Below are 15,593 nucleotides of genomic sequence, written 5' to 3' on the forward strand. Positions count from 1 at the left end.
TCCATGTCACAGCTCCGTGTCACAGCCCCGCTGCTGCTCCGCTCTCCCAGTCATCTGCTGGGAGTCCCAACTCCCCAGTGGATCTTTGGCTGACTTTATCTACTTCAGCATCGGCGATACACGTGTGATAGGCATTCAGAAACAATCTTAGTGACATTTACAACTTAGTTATGACCACAAGGGTGTCCTCTGGAAAGTGTGACCTAGCCCCGTCTGTCAGCCAAGCAGCATGGAGCAGCAGCTGCTGAGGAAATGGAGTGGCTCCTAGCTAAGGTCACCACACATGCATTATTTTTATGCTGAAATGAAACAAGAAATTAAATCTGCTGAATAAAGAAACAAAAATTTGCAAATACAGGACCAAAACCAGAGTTCTTAAGTAGGTGCCTTCCTATTTGTGTCTCTGCTTGTACTTGTTATTGCGGTTGGAATTTTTCCTAAGACAATATTTCAGTTACATTTTATTTTTAAAAGAAAAACTGTGAAGGACACTGTCAGTGATAAAAGGGGATCCCTATCTCAGGCATTCAGAAAGTGGTGCCCAGTCAATCCCCACAAACTGAAATCTTCAAGACATCTTTATCTACAAAGTAAATAACAAAACTACTGAAAATATAACAGGAGTGAGACTCGTTTCATACACGGTTCCACATCATGCAACACAACCTACCGAATGCACAGGATTCTTAATGCTCCTCTCCATGTTAATGCTGTATATTCCCCCCCAAAATACAGGAATTAAAGAACTGGGTGGTTGGCTTACACAGAAAGGAATATTCCCTTCTATCATCAAAATTCCATCAAAGAATCTCTGATGCCATGTTCTTTTCATACACCCTCTCAGTTTCCAAGATTGCACTTGCCACCAATTACCACAGCATTCCTACACCACTAGACAAATCCACCTGGAAAACGCTCCAAGTTATCCTTCACAACACCAAAGCCATTGAAAACAGAATATTACAGGGGGAAAATGTACTAAGGCATATCAAGCCTTTAAATAGAATTGTTTTTTTCTGTACTTTAATGCAATTCATATCTAAAATTAATTGTGTCAGGCATCTCATTCTTTGCCATTACAGACTTTACACTTGTGCAAGTTGTAGCCCAAGCCTTCATCTGCAGTGGATTGATGTAAAGAGGTCTTACCTTGGCTACCACCCCTGACACCAGTTATTCAGAGTCTAAATCCTGAGTTATGGATTATCAGCTCAAGCAGCTGAGTTTTGTTTGGGATTAGAAACCCAGGGCTGATTCCCACATACAACTCTCCCACACTAAATGAATACAAAATAACCATGAACACATCCAGTTTTGATTTAACAAACAACTTTTGCACTTCACAAAAGCAAATTAAGGAAAATCAGAAGAGCTCTAAGGACAGTGATTTAAATTACACTGAGTTATTTCAGAGCATTCTTCACATTTAAGCTGTACTTCAAATAAAATTGCATTCCTGATACCAATCTTTGCTTTTGCATCTGTATTGTTAACCTACATAATAAACAGCATAAAGTTCTACTACTGAGAGAGAGGTGTAATCAATCATAGATGAAAACTTCAGAAGCTTACAATAGCTTCTGAAAAGCTACTGGAAGCTTCTAGTCATACAATCAAAGCTTTAAAAATATATTTAATAAATACAATAGTGAAAATTGACAATAGATGTTTACTGTTTAAAGAAGAACAGGGTTGAGAGCCTTAAAAAGTCTATCTGCAATATCAGTACAGGATAGTGGTTTTTTAAAACGTCAGTTGTGTGACTGAGTAACAAAGAGAAAACACAGTTGGCTGATACCTGAACTCATCACTCATGGCAAAAGCAACAGAAGGTGGTGGTGAGGATTTATATGAATTTCTATCAGAGCCCCTTTTCAAATCTATGTTTTAAAGACTCAGTAATATATACTGCCAAATTTCAGTCTTCCTTTCTGAGACAGGAAGGCAATCTCAGTTCACAGCAATTTTGAAGACTAATCTAGGGAAGCTCTCCGGATGGAAGCTGGATTGATACAGGTTCCAAGCAGAAACAGGAATTAATCAGTCATTAATCAGCCAAAAGTTCCTCTCCCTCTTGGGCAGAGCTATTCCATGGTACATATTTTGGCTGATGATGTCATTCTTTGGACCATAGGTGGGTTTCCAAAGCTCTTTGGAACATTTCTACCTGCTGTTCCCCGCAGGACAAGTTTAACAGAGAGGCTGGAAGGAGACACTCCATGCTGAGTGCACATCCCCATTTCTGTCCCCATGGCTGCTCCACACACATCCCAATGGATTAGCACACATCCGAGTGCACAGCTGAGTGTTTGGCAAATAACCGGCAAAAAGTCTAAAAAAGGAGTTACTGAACAAATTTATTTTCTGTTCTAAGCAGCCTGTTTCTGAAGGGACTGCAGACAGCTCAGGGCACTTTTCTGTTTACAGAAAGCAAACTGATTTTGAACATGATTAGATGCCATACCTGTAAACTCAAAACCATCTTGTTTGTTCCAACCTCTTATATAGCTATTACAAAAGCAAGCTTTAACCTTCCCAAAGGAAGACAAAACTTCTCTTTCTGTACTGTTACAGCCCAAATAAAGTGTAATTGGGGTTAATTGTTCCCTCACAGCATTTTGTAATGTTTTCAGTGTTCATTTTGCACAGGCCTCTCCCCAGATTTCAGTCTGCATGTGATCAGAAAGACCAAGTCAGATATGTCTACAAAGAAAAGCAACAACTCTTGTCTGTTAATAATACCTGTCATGAATTTCAGCTGAAAGACTACTACTAATTAGTGCTGCAATTTAACTGAGTAGTAAAGGCAATCTCAACATGGAATGCTCTAACTTCAGTAGTTTTTCAGGTATTTCATTGGATTAGAGTGATGTTCTCCTACCATTCCAATACATTAAGTCCACCAATACAAAACTCCACAGCTGCAACAGTTTTTCTTCCTACCTCTTCTGGGTAAGATGTCCCAAGCATCCAACTGATTTGGGCTTTATCAGGAGGATTTTCCATGCTATCAGCCAAACCAATTAAAAACTGGTGACTGTTTACAAAATCATAAATACCTGTATACAGAACACCTGAAAATTCCTACAGAATGTATTATTCTATTCCATTTTGTCCAGAAGACCAAATGGGAAAAAAACCCCAACCAAACCACCCAGAGAAACACACTCCTTACTGGGCATGTTTATCCTACCAAACCATAAGAAAAGACCTGACACAATGAGTCTGTGGGCCATTTTACAAATAAAGTGGTAAATAACCTCCTAAAACTCAATGTCTTTCAATGACCATTAAAGTTCTGTCATTTTGGTTAAAGTTAACTACAGAACTCACCTAAGAACAAGACAAAAAGCTTCCCCAGTTCACTGTCCCTACGTTTTTCATTACACTGGTCCCAGGTCCTCTGTAGGATTCATCCTCTTCTTTTTACTTTCACTTCAGAAATATAAAACTGTTCTCCCTTAGTAATTATTTTCTGAAGTCACACCAGGATTTGTCCATGCATAAGTAAAACTGTACTCCTGACCCTAAACTCAAGTTGTGGGGCTTTTGGTTTTGTTTTTAAATGAGCACAACATCCTATTTTCACTTCAGGGTAAAATTTGAAGAATGAAGGAGACACTAAGTACAGGGCACACAATTTTCCTGTGCATTTACTGAGCCCAAAGAATGACCTCTCCCTGTACAGTTTCCTACTCCCCAGCACTTCATTTGCTCAAGTCCCCTAAATGAGAGATCACAGGCTTTTTGTTCAGTTGTTTATCCTCCCTTATCCCTGAGCCCTCTCCTACACAAGTCCCTGGGAATAGACCAAAATCTAAGGCTCACAACCAAGCTGCCAGATCAATAAGCACATATTTGCATTTTAGCAACTTACAATACAGCTCAATTATTGCCTTTAAACTTAAGATATTAAAATTCCAGTAAAATGAATGGTTGACTTCACAGTTTGACATGGCTACAGACCAAAGGATTAAATTTAATGAATGCTGCTTTCAATTCCTTGAGTTTTATAGTTTGGCTGACTTTAAATAACAAATATTAATTGTTTAATGCTCAGGAATACTGAGTTCCCTTGCAAGCTAAATTTGGCAATTGTCTTATGAATCAGGCAACAGTCATCCAAATGACTAATGTGAAAATGAAGGACAGTGAATCTACTGCTGAAATCCACTTTATTTTGGACTTTGTGCCTCTCCAAACTAATCTGAGAATTCTAAAGACAAACAAGGCAGGAAAAAACACCAGAAGTGGGGGAAGTGGGGAGAGAAAGCAAGACACAGGCAGTGAGAGGCAGACAGACAGAGCAGAGAGACTGCACCCAGAACAGTGTGCTGAGTCACCGACTCCAGATTAGACAAGAGGCTCTGGGAAACAGCCATCCCAAGGTGTCCTAGGGAATTTAAAAGATTAGGGATTATGTGATCATGTAGGTTTCCAGAAATAAACAACCTGGGGGTTTTGGTGGTGGTGTTTTTCTTTAAAGAGTGTTTTCAGCCATTGAATCCATGTATTTGTCAGTGGCTCCAAGAGGAAAGACTATAGAGCCAAAACCTGGCTGGGTCTACTGAACACACAGATCAGGGAAAATGTTGCAAAAATGAAGGTAGGGTAAAAATAAATCCAGGGAAGAGTCATCTTCCTTTCTGCCTGGAGGAGCACTTGCACTATATTCACTGATCTTAACTGAACATAGAGATACATCACATTGTCACAGGTATTACTTCATTTAAATTGCTGACAATCTCACAGTAAACTATTAGCGGGAATAATATTGGATCCAAGCAATGCCCAAAATGATTTTCCAAAGTATGGAGCAGATGGATAATTCTGAGGCTCTCCCCACACCCCTTACATTGTTTCATCCATTGGTATCAGTTCCCTACTATGATCCCAAAGCTCCGAGGCCAAGCTGAGCCCTGGTTGAGGTGCCAGGAAGAAAACACCTCTCCCCTCCACAGGTTCCATGCTGGCCACCTCCACCTCCCTGCCAGCTGAGAACAGGCAGTGCCTCAACCTCATCTCACCTGATTGTGCGAGAAACTTGGGCAAAACTTATTAAAAAGAGCACTAAATGCAGTTTGCTGGTGGAGATCACCCAACTGCACCAGCTCCACTTTGCAGCTTTGATTCCGTTCCACTATCAGCAAGTGTTAACACTCTACTGCAATATCCTAAAGGCAGAAATGCAGCTTTTAAGTTGTTTTTTCATTTGCTACATGGGGGGGAAGCAAAAAATATTCATTATCTCCTTTTCACATATCAAGCTAAAATACATGAAAACTGTGTATAGAAATGGAATATGAGAACAATGGAAAACACGGTTTATCTATTCTTGAAATTTATTTATTTTGAACATTATTTTTAAATAATCACCATTTTCTCCAGCTCTAAATCCATTTCCAGGAAGTTAACTTACTGAATGACAAATCTGATTTTAGACAGCTAAACCCAATAGCCAATTACACCTCTAAATTCCTGTGAGATAAATATTAACATGATATGTAGTGGGACAATTCCCTGGCCACATGGAAAACTAATTTGTGACAGATTCCAATGCTAATTTTAACATGACAGGTAGTGGTAATAAAAACAAAAAGCACAACCAAAAGATCCACTTCTCCAGTACAGCTGAAATAAATTCATATGATGGAAACCAGATTTTTCTAGCTCTTATCTAAGATATAAAGCAGGAAATAAAACAAGTATAGCCAACTGACTAACAACAAATGCTTAAAGGCAATACTTGAAAACCTAACTAAAGCATTAAGAACTTAAAAATCAGAACTTGCTTGAGAAGTGCTGCTCATAAATCAGATTACAAAGTATGCTATGCCCTGTGCACTGAATAAGGAATACTGGGCTTTGATTCCACAGTGAATCATCTGCTAATTCATAGAATACTTCAGGAAAAGCAAATAACCAGCAGAAGAAGCACCAAACTACCTTCCTCCCCTGCAAAAAATATCAACCGAGGAAAAAGGACACAAATACAACTGACTTATTAACAATTCCTGCACTTCTGTGTCCCTCTTGCCTTGTTTTGCTATATTACAGCTTCCTTTCTTGTTATGTACCTGAGATCAAGAGGTATAAAATACTATTTCAAAACCTGCCATCTCGTTACACTTTTTGACTTTTTTGCTAATTAAAAGTACTACTTGAGGGAGGGGAGAGTAGTTTGGGCATATATAATTTCAGTTTCTAATCCATGTAGGAGTATTTCACATACAGGAGAGGGAATAACTTGTTGCCTAATGCTACAAAAGCATCTAAATCAAGCAGTGGTCTCTTGATCAGATCAAATCTGCCTTCAAGTTTTGAGATACAAAGCAGAGTTACATAAATGAACAGAAGGACAAACTGCATCCTCAGTGCTGGAGCTCCAGTCTGTGTTAAATCAGGTCAAAATGTGCACTCACAGCTTGTAGTGCAATGTACATGCTGGAAGTTATTTGAAACACCCACAGTTGGGATTTTGGAAGAAAAATACCTCAGCTAATTTATGCTAATTTTTTAACAGTTAAAACTATTATGTGTGTATATATAAAAAGGTTATCCAGCAAGGAAATGTCTTAGGAAAAATATTTCAGATATGCTTGATTTGGAGACAGCAATCTAAGCAGATCAAGAACTAACTTGCTCCTTTTATTGCAAAGACATGTTAAAACAAAGTCAAAACAGTGAAAGGAGACCTCACAGAGCATTATTCCTCATAAAAGGAATCATGAGCCCCACCACAGTAACAACTATGGGAGAAAAGCATTTAATTACAATACAATGCTCATTCCCAAAAGGTGATCATACCAACTTGTTGTCACACGATAAATTGTAACTTCCAACTACAGTAGGAAAGCTCCAAAGTTCTGGTATCACCTCACAACAGGTTAGCAAAATTCTCAGGTTCTGCAGGGTATTATTGTGCACCAAACATGGTACCTGAGTCAAGTACCTCACAATTTGCTTCCAAGAGCTCAGTAGAGCAAGACTTTGAAAAAGCAGCTTTACCTTTCCCTGCAACACACACCCAGAGCCCCCTGCCCTTCTAACGTAAGGCATCACCAACGCTTGCAAACATCTCCAGCTCCACATCCCTGACATAAGGGAGAGACAGCAACCAAAGACAGGCCCTGGAAACCCACCACTGCTGCACACATGGAAGCAAAAACAAGACTGGAGACCAAGAAGAAAAACGAGCACCACAAGAGACACAAACATGGACTTGAATACAATCATTCAAGAATTAGGGAGACCATCGGCACCAGCAGAACTCCACTGACTTGCTAACTACCATTCCTGAATTATTCCTATAAACAATAAACCTTTCCTACTTTTTTCTTTTCCCCCAAGAGCTATCTCTTCAAATTACTCATTTCTCTAACAAAACATTTGGCTTATGAAAGAGAACTTGCACATAGAAGTCATTAATATATACCTTTTCACAAATTTAAGACCATCACAGCCAATCCAAACACAAATACCCACTGGTCTTTCAGTGTTAGAACACTATTTAACATTTTTTGGTAATGAGAAGGCAAGGCTCCTATACAAGGTTTCCTAGCCTTCAGCATCACTTCAAAACATTATTGAAGTAGGAACGGTTTAGCTTTTAATAAGTATTACCAGAGGTTCTTAATATAAACTGCTATCAGATATGACAGAAGGTTCTTTTCCAAATTATTTATTGATCAAAAGTTTAAAATACACAACAAACACCCCACTCCAAACACAGGTATGTATATCTAGCTTTCACAGTGAAAAGTTACCAGTGTTTTCCCCGGTTTCCCAAAAAACTGTACCAAAATCCCTCAGCAATTCCACGAATAAATCAAAAAGAGTGGGTGAGCAAAGACATAGTAAAGTTTGCTGATAACTAGAAAGCATTTTAAAATAATCCTAACTAAACATTAGTGTAGAGTTGCAAAGCCAGTTCTCCATGAAACTGGTAATAAAAGAGTAGATAAAATTTGGTGTAAATAAACACAAAAGAAATGTGTTAAAAAATAATTCAGTGTCATAGTAATGTAACTACTGTACAATGTAAAAGAAAATCTTAATTTTTCTACACACTTTTTAAAACAGTATCATTTCAGAGCTCAGTGACAGTCAAAAAAACACAACTTAGTATAGAGTAAGAAAGGAACAGAAAATCAATGTATCACTGTGTCAGGCAGAGATTTATGGAACACCCTCATCTTGACCAGTGCACACAGCCATAATCACCCTAAAGATGGAGTTACACAGAAAAGGCAGATTCAGGGGATGGCACCAAGAACTAACCCCAGGTTAGGAGAAGTTATTATACAAGCAATAGCAATAGATTACAATTCTTCAGTTTGGCCGAGAATGACACAGAAGTAGCACGTAAAATACAGATGTTTGGGGGGGAAATAAAAATTACCAAGTACATCAGTAACAACCAATTGTTACTATTCAGAACACGGGAACATGGTGGAAATCAGTTAAATCACTGGTCAGCACACTTAAGATAAAAACACCAATATTTTGGGCACGAAGTGCTTGCAATTATTGCCAAAACTGTAACCAAAGTCAGAAAAACTCACAAGTCACAGAAGAGCAAGCCCAGTAGTAGCTGTAGGAACCACGTCCAGAGGTTGGCTCTGCCCAGGAAATCTAAGCCCCCAAGAGCTGGGCTTTTGCCAGGAGAGTACACAGTAAAGGGGGTAAAATATCTGCCCTACACTTCCACTCTTTCCTAAAGCATCAGTGCAATTAAACCATCTGTACTGACCTGAACAGACCTTCAGCAGGAGTTGGGAAAGAAAGATGTCCTTTAGCCAGTGTTCCACCATCTTTTTCCATTAGCTTTTAACAATTATGTACTAAACTATCACCAAATTCCAATTCTATTCAATTGAAAACTGCTTATCTTTTTGTGCCTTTGGAAATTCCAGACAATTTAAATTTTTTAATTCTTAAATAATTTTGTCGCTCTGTTGTGACTTTTAAAGGAAAACTCCAGTAGGAGGCTGTGCACGGATTTAAAAAGAATAAAAAAATCACACAAAATGTAAAAAGAATAAATGGTACCTCTTGAGATTTCAACTTCTCTATGTCTGTGGAAAGGTCTGAGCTTTTTCCATGGAGACTGCCATTTTCCTGTAAACAGACAAGTAGAAGGAACAATTAGGACAAGAATAACATTCTCCATTGAAATCATGGGGAAAGCACTGGATTAGGAAGTCGAACATGTAAGACAATTATAACTTCTTCAAACTCCACGTTAATCACCACAAGGAATAAGCTAAGAATGTTAAAGGCTGTGTATCCTTTGCTCTGCCTCCTGAGAAAGTGATCTGTACTCTTACAATACAGACCCACACACTCATTTCAGCTCTTCCTCAGAGACATCTGCTCTGGCAGCCCATGTAGGAGTACTCACAAGTTCTCGTTATTCAAAACTCTGAATCAGTGAATGTGCCTCATTAGTTGAAAGAAAAGCAAAAACGAAAGACCATACATCATAGACAAAATTTATGCATGTAAGTCTGATTTAGACTGGTAAATGAAATCCAGCACTTTTTCAGTGAATTCAGTGCAGAAGAGAAATTCCTGTGTTCTCCTTTCTTTGCAGATCACAGCCATGGGCCAAATTAATTTGTGCCTCTTAATCCTTATCAATTCTATCTACAAAAAATATATATATCTAGTGTTCACTTTTCTGGGGAGAACACAGGAACGGAGTTTTCCTGTAGAAAGGAACTGAGTTGTCTTTAAAAAGTAAACTGTTGTCATTTAGATGACATTGCAGACTACTATTCTTTATTGCCTCATATAAAAGCAAAAGGCTAACACACAAGGCTCACCTTTACATTATCAGAACGTTAGCTGGTTGATCCTCTACCACAAAAGAATTGTGATTAATATAACCACACAGCCAATGAATTACAAGCTCAAATTCCAGTTAGATCACCTTAAATTGTGATTGATTACAATTAATAAGCAACATCATAAATGAGTGTCAAAACACCAAATATGTACAAAGAGAATATGAGTTACTTAAAGCTACATAATAAGACTCCATTTCAAATGTAGAAGAGGCATTTGAAGGCTGGGCTTTATGCCTCAAATTACGCAGGATGTTTAATAGAATGCCTAATTTCCATGTTGCACAGAAGTGTTTCTTTAACCCATAAAGCACTTCTACATTTCTATTATAATTCCTTTACTAATGATCAATAGAAAAATTGGGTCTTTTTATCTATTGCTGTCATGCAAAGTGAGGCAGAGGCTTTACCAGCATCCAGTGAGCTGAGCAAGATTTTGCAGCCTACCCATTTCATTCCACAGCATGAGAAAGCTACAAAGGTGCAAATGCTAACACAGCTCTGGCTCCAAGGTACTGAAATCAGAACATCAGGTCTGCTGGGTATTTCTAGTTTAGGTATTGAGCTCATTGGCTTTTTAGGGAGTAGATATTCATAAAAAGAATACTGAGGAGATGAAAGGGTTACTGGGGGGAAAGCTTGCTTTTTACCACTGAGTTGGGGTTTAAAAGGGTAATGTTATTCCAGGATATCAGATACTATCAAAAACCTGCAACTCAATAAGCAGGATGGATGAAGTGGGAACGAGAACAGGAGGAAGGGATTTTAAAGAGAAGTCTCTCTTCAACATCATAACACAGCACATACTATAGCTGGGGAATGTTAACAGAGGCAAGTGCTCCCTACACTGCCAATAAATCTGCTCCTGAGCAACAAGACTTTCTACTTCATTTTCATGATCATCATTCATTCCAGTGCAGTTATATGTGGTTTATTTTCATGAATTCTTAACCCAAATACTTTTTAGCCTTAGAAATCTGAATCACTATTGTAGCTCAAAGTCGTTAAAGTCTATTTAAGTCGTTAAAGTGTATTTAAAGGCGTTCAACCTTCAAAAACTTTGCCAAATCATGTGCCAATTTACATTGTACATTCCCATAAACTTGTACTGTGAGTTATTATGTGGGTATCTTACCCTTGAAGATTCATATGAAGGACTTGGCTGGCCACTTGTTCCCCAGGATGTGGCACCTGTTCGCTCATCCATACCTAGGAATGAAAAGAAAAATACAGACCTGTAAGAAATGATAATAAAAACAATGTTCTCTGATGCAACCTGAAAGAACATTCATCTGCTTCCACGCACTTAAAGCAAATTCATCTGCTTCCATGTACTTACAGCAGTATTTCTAAAAACAAAATTTAAGATGAACAGTTTCCTTGTTAATTAAGCTGGCTACAGAGGAACCTGCTCATTTGGACACCTGCAGCTGCTGAAAACAGGAGCATAAAAAGCCAAGATTTGCAGTGTCTGCCCTACCCAATCCATAAGAAATTAGCATGAGGAACAAAACAAGCACCAGGATGTGAACACGGGGGCTGTTTGCACAGCCCGATTTCTCCTGCATCTTAAGCACTGAATGTTGCAGCACATACTGTGAAATGTATACTTGTTAGCTACTCTCTGCTCTTGTGTCTTGCTTAAGTATTGTAAAATGTGCAAAATTATTTCCCCTCCTTGGCCTTCACATGACACACAAGATATTTTAGCATAAGGGGGGAAAAAAAAGGCAAGACAGTCTGGTGATATTTCAATGGCTTAAAAAACCCACAGAGGCTCATGGTGTCTGCCCTACTAAAAAAGTGATGTTTTTTACACTCCGTAACGGTTCTTTTAGAATCAGTTCCTTTTATGCAAATCCAGGTTACAGATCACAAGAGAAAGGGGAAGGAAAAAACAGGGAGATCTTTAAACACGATATTAGAATATATGTCCCACACATCATTCAAATTCCAGTCAAATTTAAATGGTCAAACCATCTTTAAACCACATTCCCAAACAACTAAAAGCAAAAGCACCTGAATTCCTATGGCAAATTCCTTCACACAGGATAAAACTAGCAAGCAGATTCCTGAAAATGTGTATTACATGATTTTTTGGTAATGTGTGGAACTTCCATCCTAAACTGCAGACTTCCACGCACTGAGGCCTCCAAAACACAACTCATTACTTCCCTGTCACAGGAACTTTTCTCATAGTTTTGATAAACAGGATATATTTTTATGGGATATATACCATAAAATATTTATGAAGCTTTATAATTTCATAATTTATAAATAAGAACTAAGTGTGACAATTTATAAATAAGAGTAGAGCACAAGTTGCTCTATACAACCATCTCTAAAGCCTAATTTTATATTGCAACTATAAAAATTTTCATTAATATTTCTCAGATTGACCATACTACAAAGTTAATACTTCAAATAACTACCTATGGACTACTAGCATTCTAATCATTATTTCCCTAAGAAATGTGCTTTATGAAGCTATAAAATACTGCTTTGACCAAGACAGCCTGCAGAAGGGAAGGTCAAATTGAAAGTACAGTATAATCAGTCAGATAAAAAAATAGACACCTTTTGTGTACTGCAGGAAAGATCCTCAAGGTTGAAAACATCCTTTAAAAATGCAAACCCACCACTATATTGAGCCAGCACTTTGGGGAAGTTTGCTGCATTTTGCAGCTGACAGCATTGTTGTTGTTTCATTGTAACTGGTCCAGGAGCTGAGTAAAGAGTCGTGGCTGGCACTGACAAAGGCAAAAGTAATCTTTTGGCACAATTGACTCTTTTCTGCCAGAAACAACAGCTCTAGTAATCCAGTGATTATCATAACAAGTCCTCCATTGCTTGAGTTTCAAAAGAGACATATGGGGGGGGAGAGCGAGGAAAGGAGGGGGAAGAAAAATATCTTTGTGCAAGACCAAGTCCTTGGGAAAGTTTAAGACACAGTACATGATATCAAGCCATTTTAGGAAATATGTCAGTAGATAATGGTTATGCATAGAGTGTTCAGATGCATGACCCCTGATCAGTACAACATGCTACTCATTTAAAAATTTGAGTCAGTGGGACATAAGGACTTATGTTAAGGTTCTGCTGTATCAGCACATGAACAGCTAAAAATTCTTGTATTTTAATTCTACCATTTGAATTATGCAAATAATTTAAAGAAACTGCCTTGAAACAAAATGTAAGGGTTTAAGATGGGAAGGAAAACGGATTTCTAAATTGTTCCTGTAATTCTTTCTTCTAAAAAAAGTCCAGTACAGTTAGTTAGAGTAGTCAGGAGTATCAACACACTTCCTTTTTGTTGTCAGGTGTCTTTTTCCTCGTTTTCATGCAGCATTTTTTCTTCTTACAAGACCCAAACATCTGAACATACTCTTGACACAAAATTTGCACACAAGGAATGTGCTTTCACAGTTTAGATGCTCTGTAAAGGCTACAAGAAAAAAAAAATCATATAGTGCACAGAGAACACCAGCAGTCTGTCTTGCTGCTTGACATCTGGATTTGACTTGGAATGGCACCGCTGCTGCCCTTGGGCTCCATCAGCACAAGACACCAAACAAGTGCAGACCCAGGTAGGCAGCAACACAACCAGGAGATCAGATCCGTGTCGATGACGGCACTCAAGGAATCTGTTCTGGTTTGGACACTAATGTGTCCTTCCACGGATGACAGGTGAAAGCAAACCAAATGTTGCAAGAGACAAAGACCCAGACAATTTCTGGCAGGCTGGGTACAAACAAACAACAAGTACTTTAATACAACTAAAGGTAATTCTACTGAATGAGCCTGGGCCATAAGATACACCCTTCAGATGGAAAGCTCCTGAAGTGGGGAATATTCAGTAAGAAAACACGGGAGTCATCTATGGGAATAAACTCAAAGTCTCAGAGCAGAAGTGTCATGAAAAGAGTTCTAGCATTTTCCTAGGAAATACAGAGGAGAATGAAGGAACTAGGAGAATCATCACCTTTGTATAACACCTTCCACAAGGAAACGTGGGGATCAATTCCAGTAGCCACTGCATAAGGGTACAGGAAAGCTGTGACAGTTAGAAAATGTGCTCCACAGGGAAGGGCTGCAGTATCTCAGCCTTATAGGTAATGCAAAGTAGGGGGACATGGAACAACTGTGTTGTTCTAAAGGTCCAGAAACACAGCCACATGCACTCAAGTAGACAGGAGCACAACGAGCCTCTACCCACCCTTCATTTTTTTAGGAGGCATTGAAGATGGAAAGTAATGGAAATGACTCAATATTACATAGTTCTCAATCAAAATTGACTGTTCCTACAGCAGAGAGGTTGTAGCTTAATGAGGGGGTGAGTCAGTGAGGTTGGTGCTGCTGCAGCACCCTGAGCCACCAGGTTGGGCTGGGCTGGCTCACACGGCACCTCCAGCAGTCAGAGCACTGTTCAGCGAGGACCAGCAGGACACAGCCCTGCTCTTGGTTAGCCCAGACAGAGCACAGCCCAAACCCTTCAAACCCTCCAAAATCTCCAAATCCAAACCCTGGTCAGGCTGCAGGAAAGGCTGAGTGTTCCTCACTCACCTCAGGAAGATGGGCCAAGTCACAAGGACACTTTCTGGCTTTATGCACTGAATTCTAAAAAGGCTTTGCTCAGTTGTCCCTTTTATGATGCTGCTGTGAGCATCTCAAGCTCTTGTAGAAGAAAAGCTGAAGAAACCTGTTGCCTCATTACTTGGACATATGTATTCATTCTGAAGAAACAGGTCAAAACATTCATCTAATAAAAAAATTGGATCTCACAATCAAACTGAAATGAAAGTTAATCTTGCTGGCATAAGACAAAGAAGACTATATTTAAAACCTATTTCAAGAGACACAGACTCTAATGTTCGTGTAAACACGATAATATACTTTATAGGGTTACCATCTGCTATGATGTTGATCAAATAAATGATTTGACAAAAAAAAATCACATTGTGGATTCTTATACTAGGTACTCAAGGTATGAGTTTCTATCTTTTATAGTTTCTTTATCCAATTTTGTTTCAGAGTAATGATATTCCTTCAGATAGAATTCAACTGCTGAAATCAATTACAAGAAACCTACAGCACAAACCATAACAGTGCTGATTGTGTTTTGCATCTTAGACACAAACAAATCAATCTACCATTAAGCCGTATATTGCAAAGGTCTATTGTGAAGTATGATACCAATTATTACCTTAAAATTATCTTTTAGATCTATACTTTCTGGTAAGGGGGTACAAAGAGTAGTATTATTTGATGGAAAAATACTATACTCAAATATTTCAACTTTCAATAGGTCAAGACTAGTTCTCAGTCTCTTCTTACTGCTTCCAATAGAAAATATTTCTCCTGTTATAATAGACTCTATTTTTAATACATAATAAAATAATTTATATTCTAACAAAGAACTCGAAATTCACAAGTCAGATAAATAAGTAAAGACAAGATACAGTTCCACACATTTATTACTCAAGGAGGGGGTGGAAACACAGATGACAGGGGGTCCAGAATGACACTCAAACCAAAACCAGCTTTAACAATAGATGTAATGTGGTAGGTTTAAAATATACAAAGCTAAGGGTATTAATCAAATAGAGAAGAGAAATGAAACACAGGCAACCTACCAACAGTGGAACCACTTCAGTGCCATCGGCATAAATTCAAATGCAACATTATAATGAGGTAAAAGACAAACCACTGTCATTTCATACTTTATAAATAGAGAACTTTCTCTCC

The 15,593-nt window shown here is 38.4% G+C and overlaps 1 protein-coding gene across 7 annotated transcripts in view; it reads right to left on the minus strand.

Moving 5' to 3' along the window:
- TCF12 (transcription factor 12) overlaps positions 1–15,593 on the minus strand; it is a 161,561-nt gene that overhangs the window by 108,502 nt on the left and 37,466 nt on the right. For all 7 annotated transcript variants that reach the window (XM_050309897.1, XM_050309898.1, XM_050309896.1 and 4 more), the window contains exons 4-5: positions 10,984–11,057; positions 9,052–9,120 (exon numbers count right to left, since the gene is read on the minus strand). In XM_050309897.1, the coding sequence (XP_050165854.1) occupies positions 9,052–9,120; positions 10,984–11,057 (143 nt within the window). The remainder of the gene's footprint in view (positions 1–9,051; positions 9,121–10,983; positions 11,058–15,593) is intronic.

The sequence above is a fragment of the Myiozetetes cayanensis genome, unplaced genomic scaffold (genome assembly GCF_022539395.1).
Source record: "Myiozetetes cayanensis isolate MyiCay16 unplaced genomic scaffold, myiCay2020 scf14, whole genome shotgun sequence".
Lineage (NCBI taxonomy): Eukaryota > Metazoa > Chordata > Aves > Passeriformes > Tyrannidae > Myiozetetes > Myiozetetes cayanensis.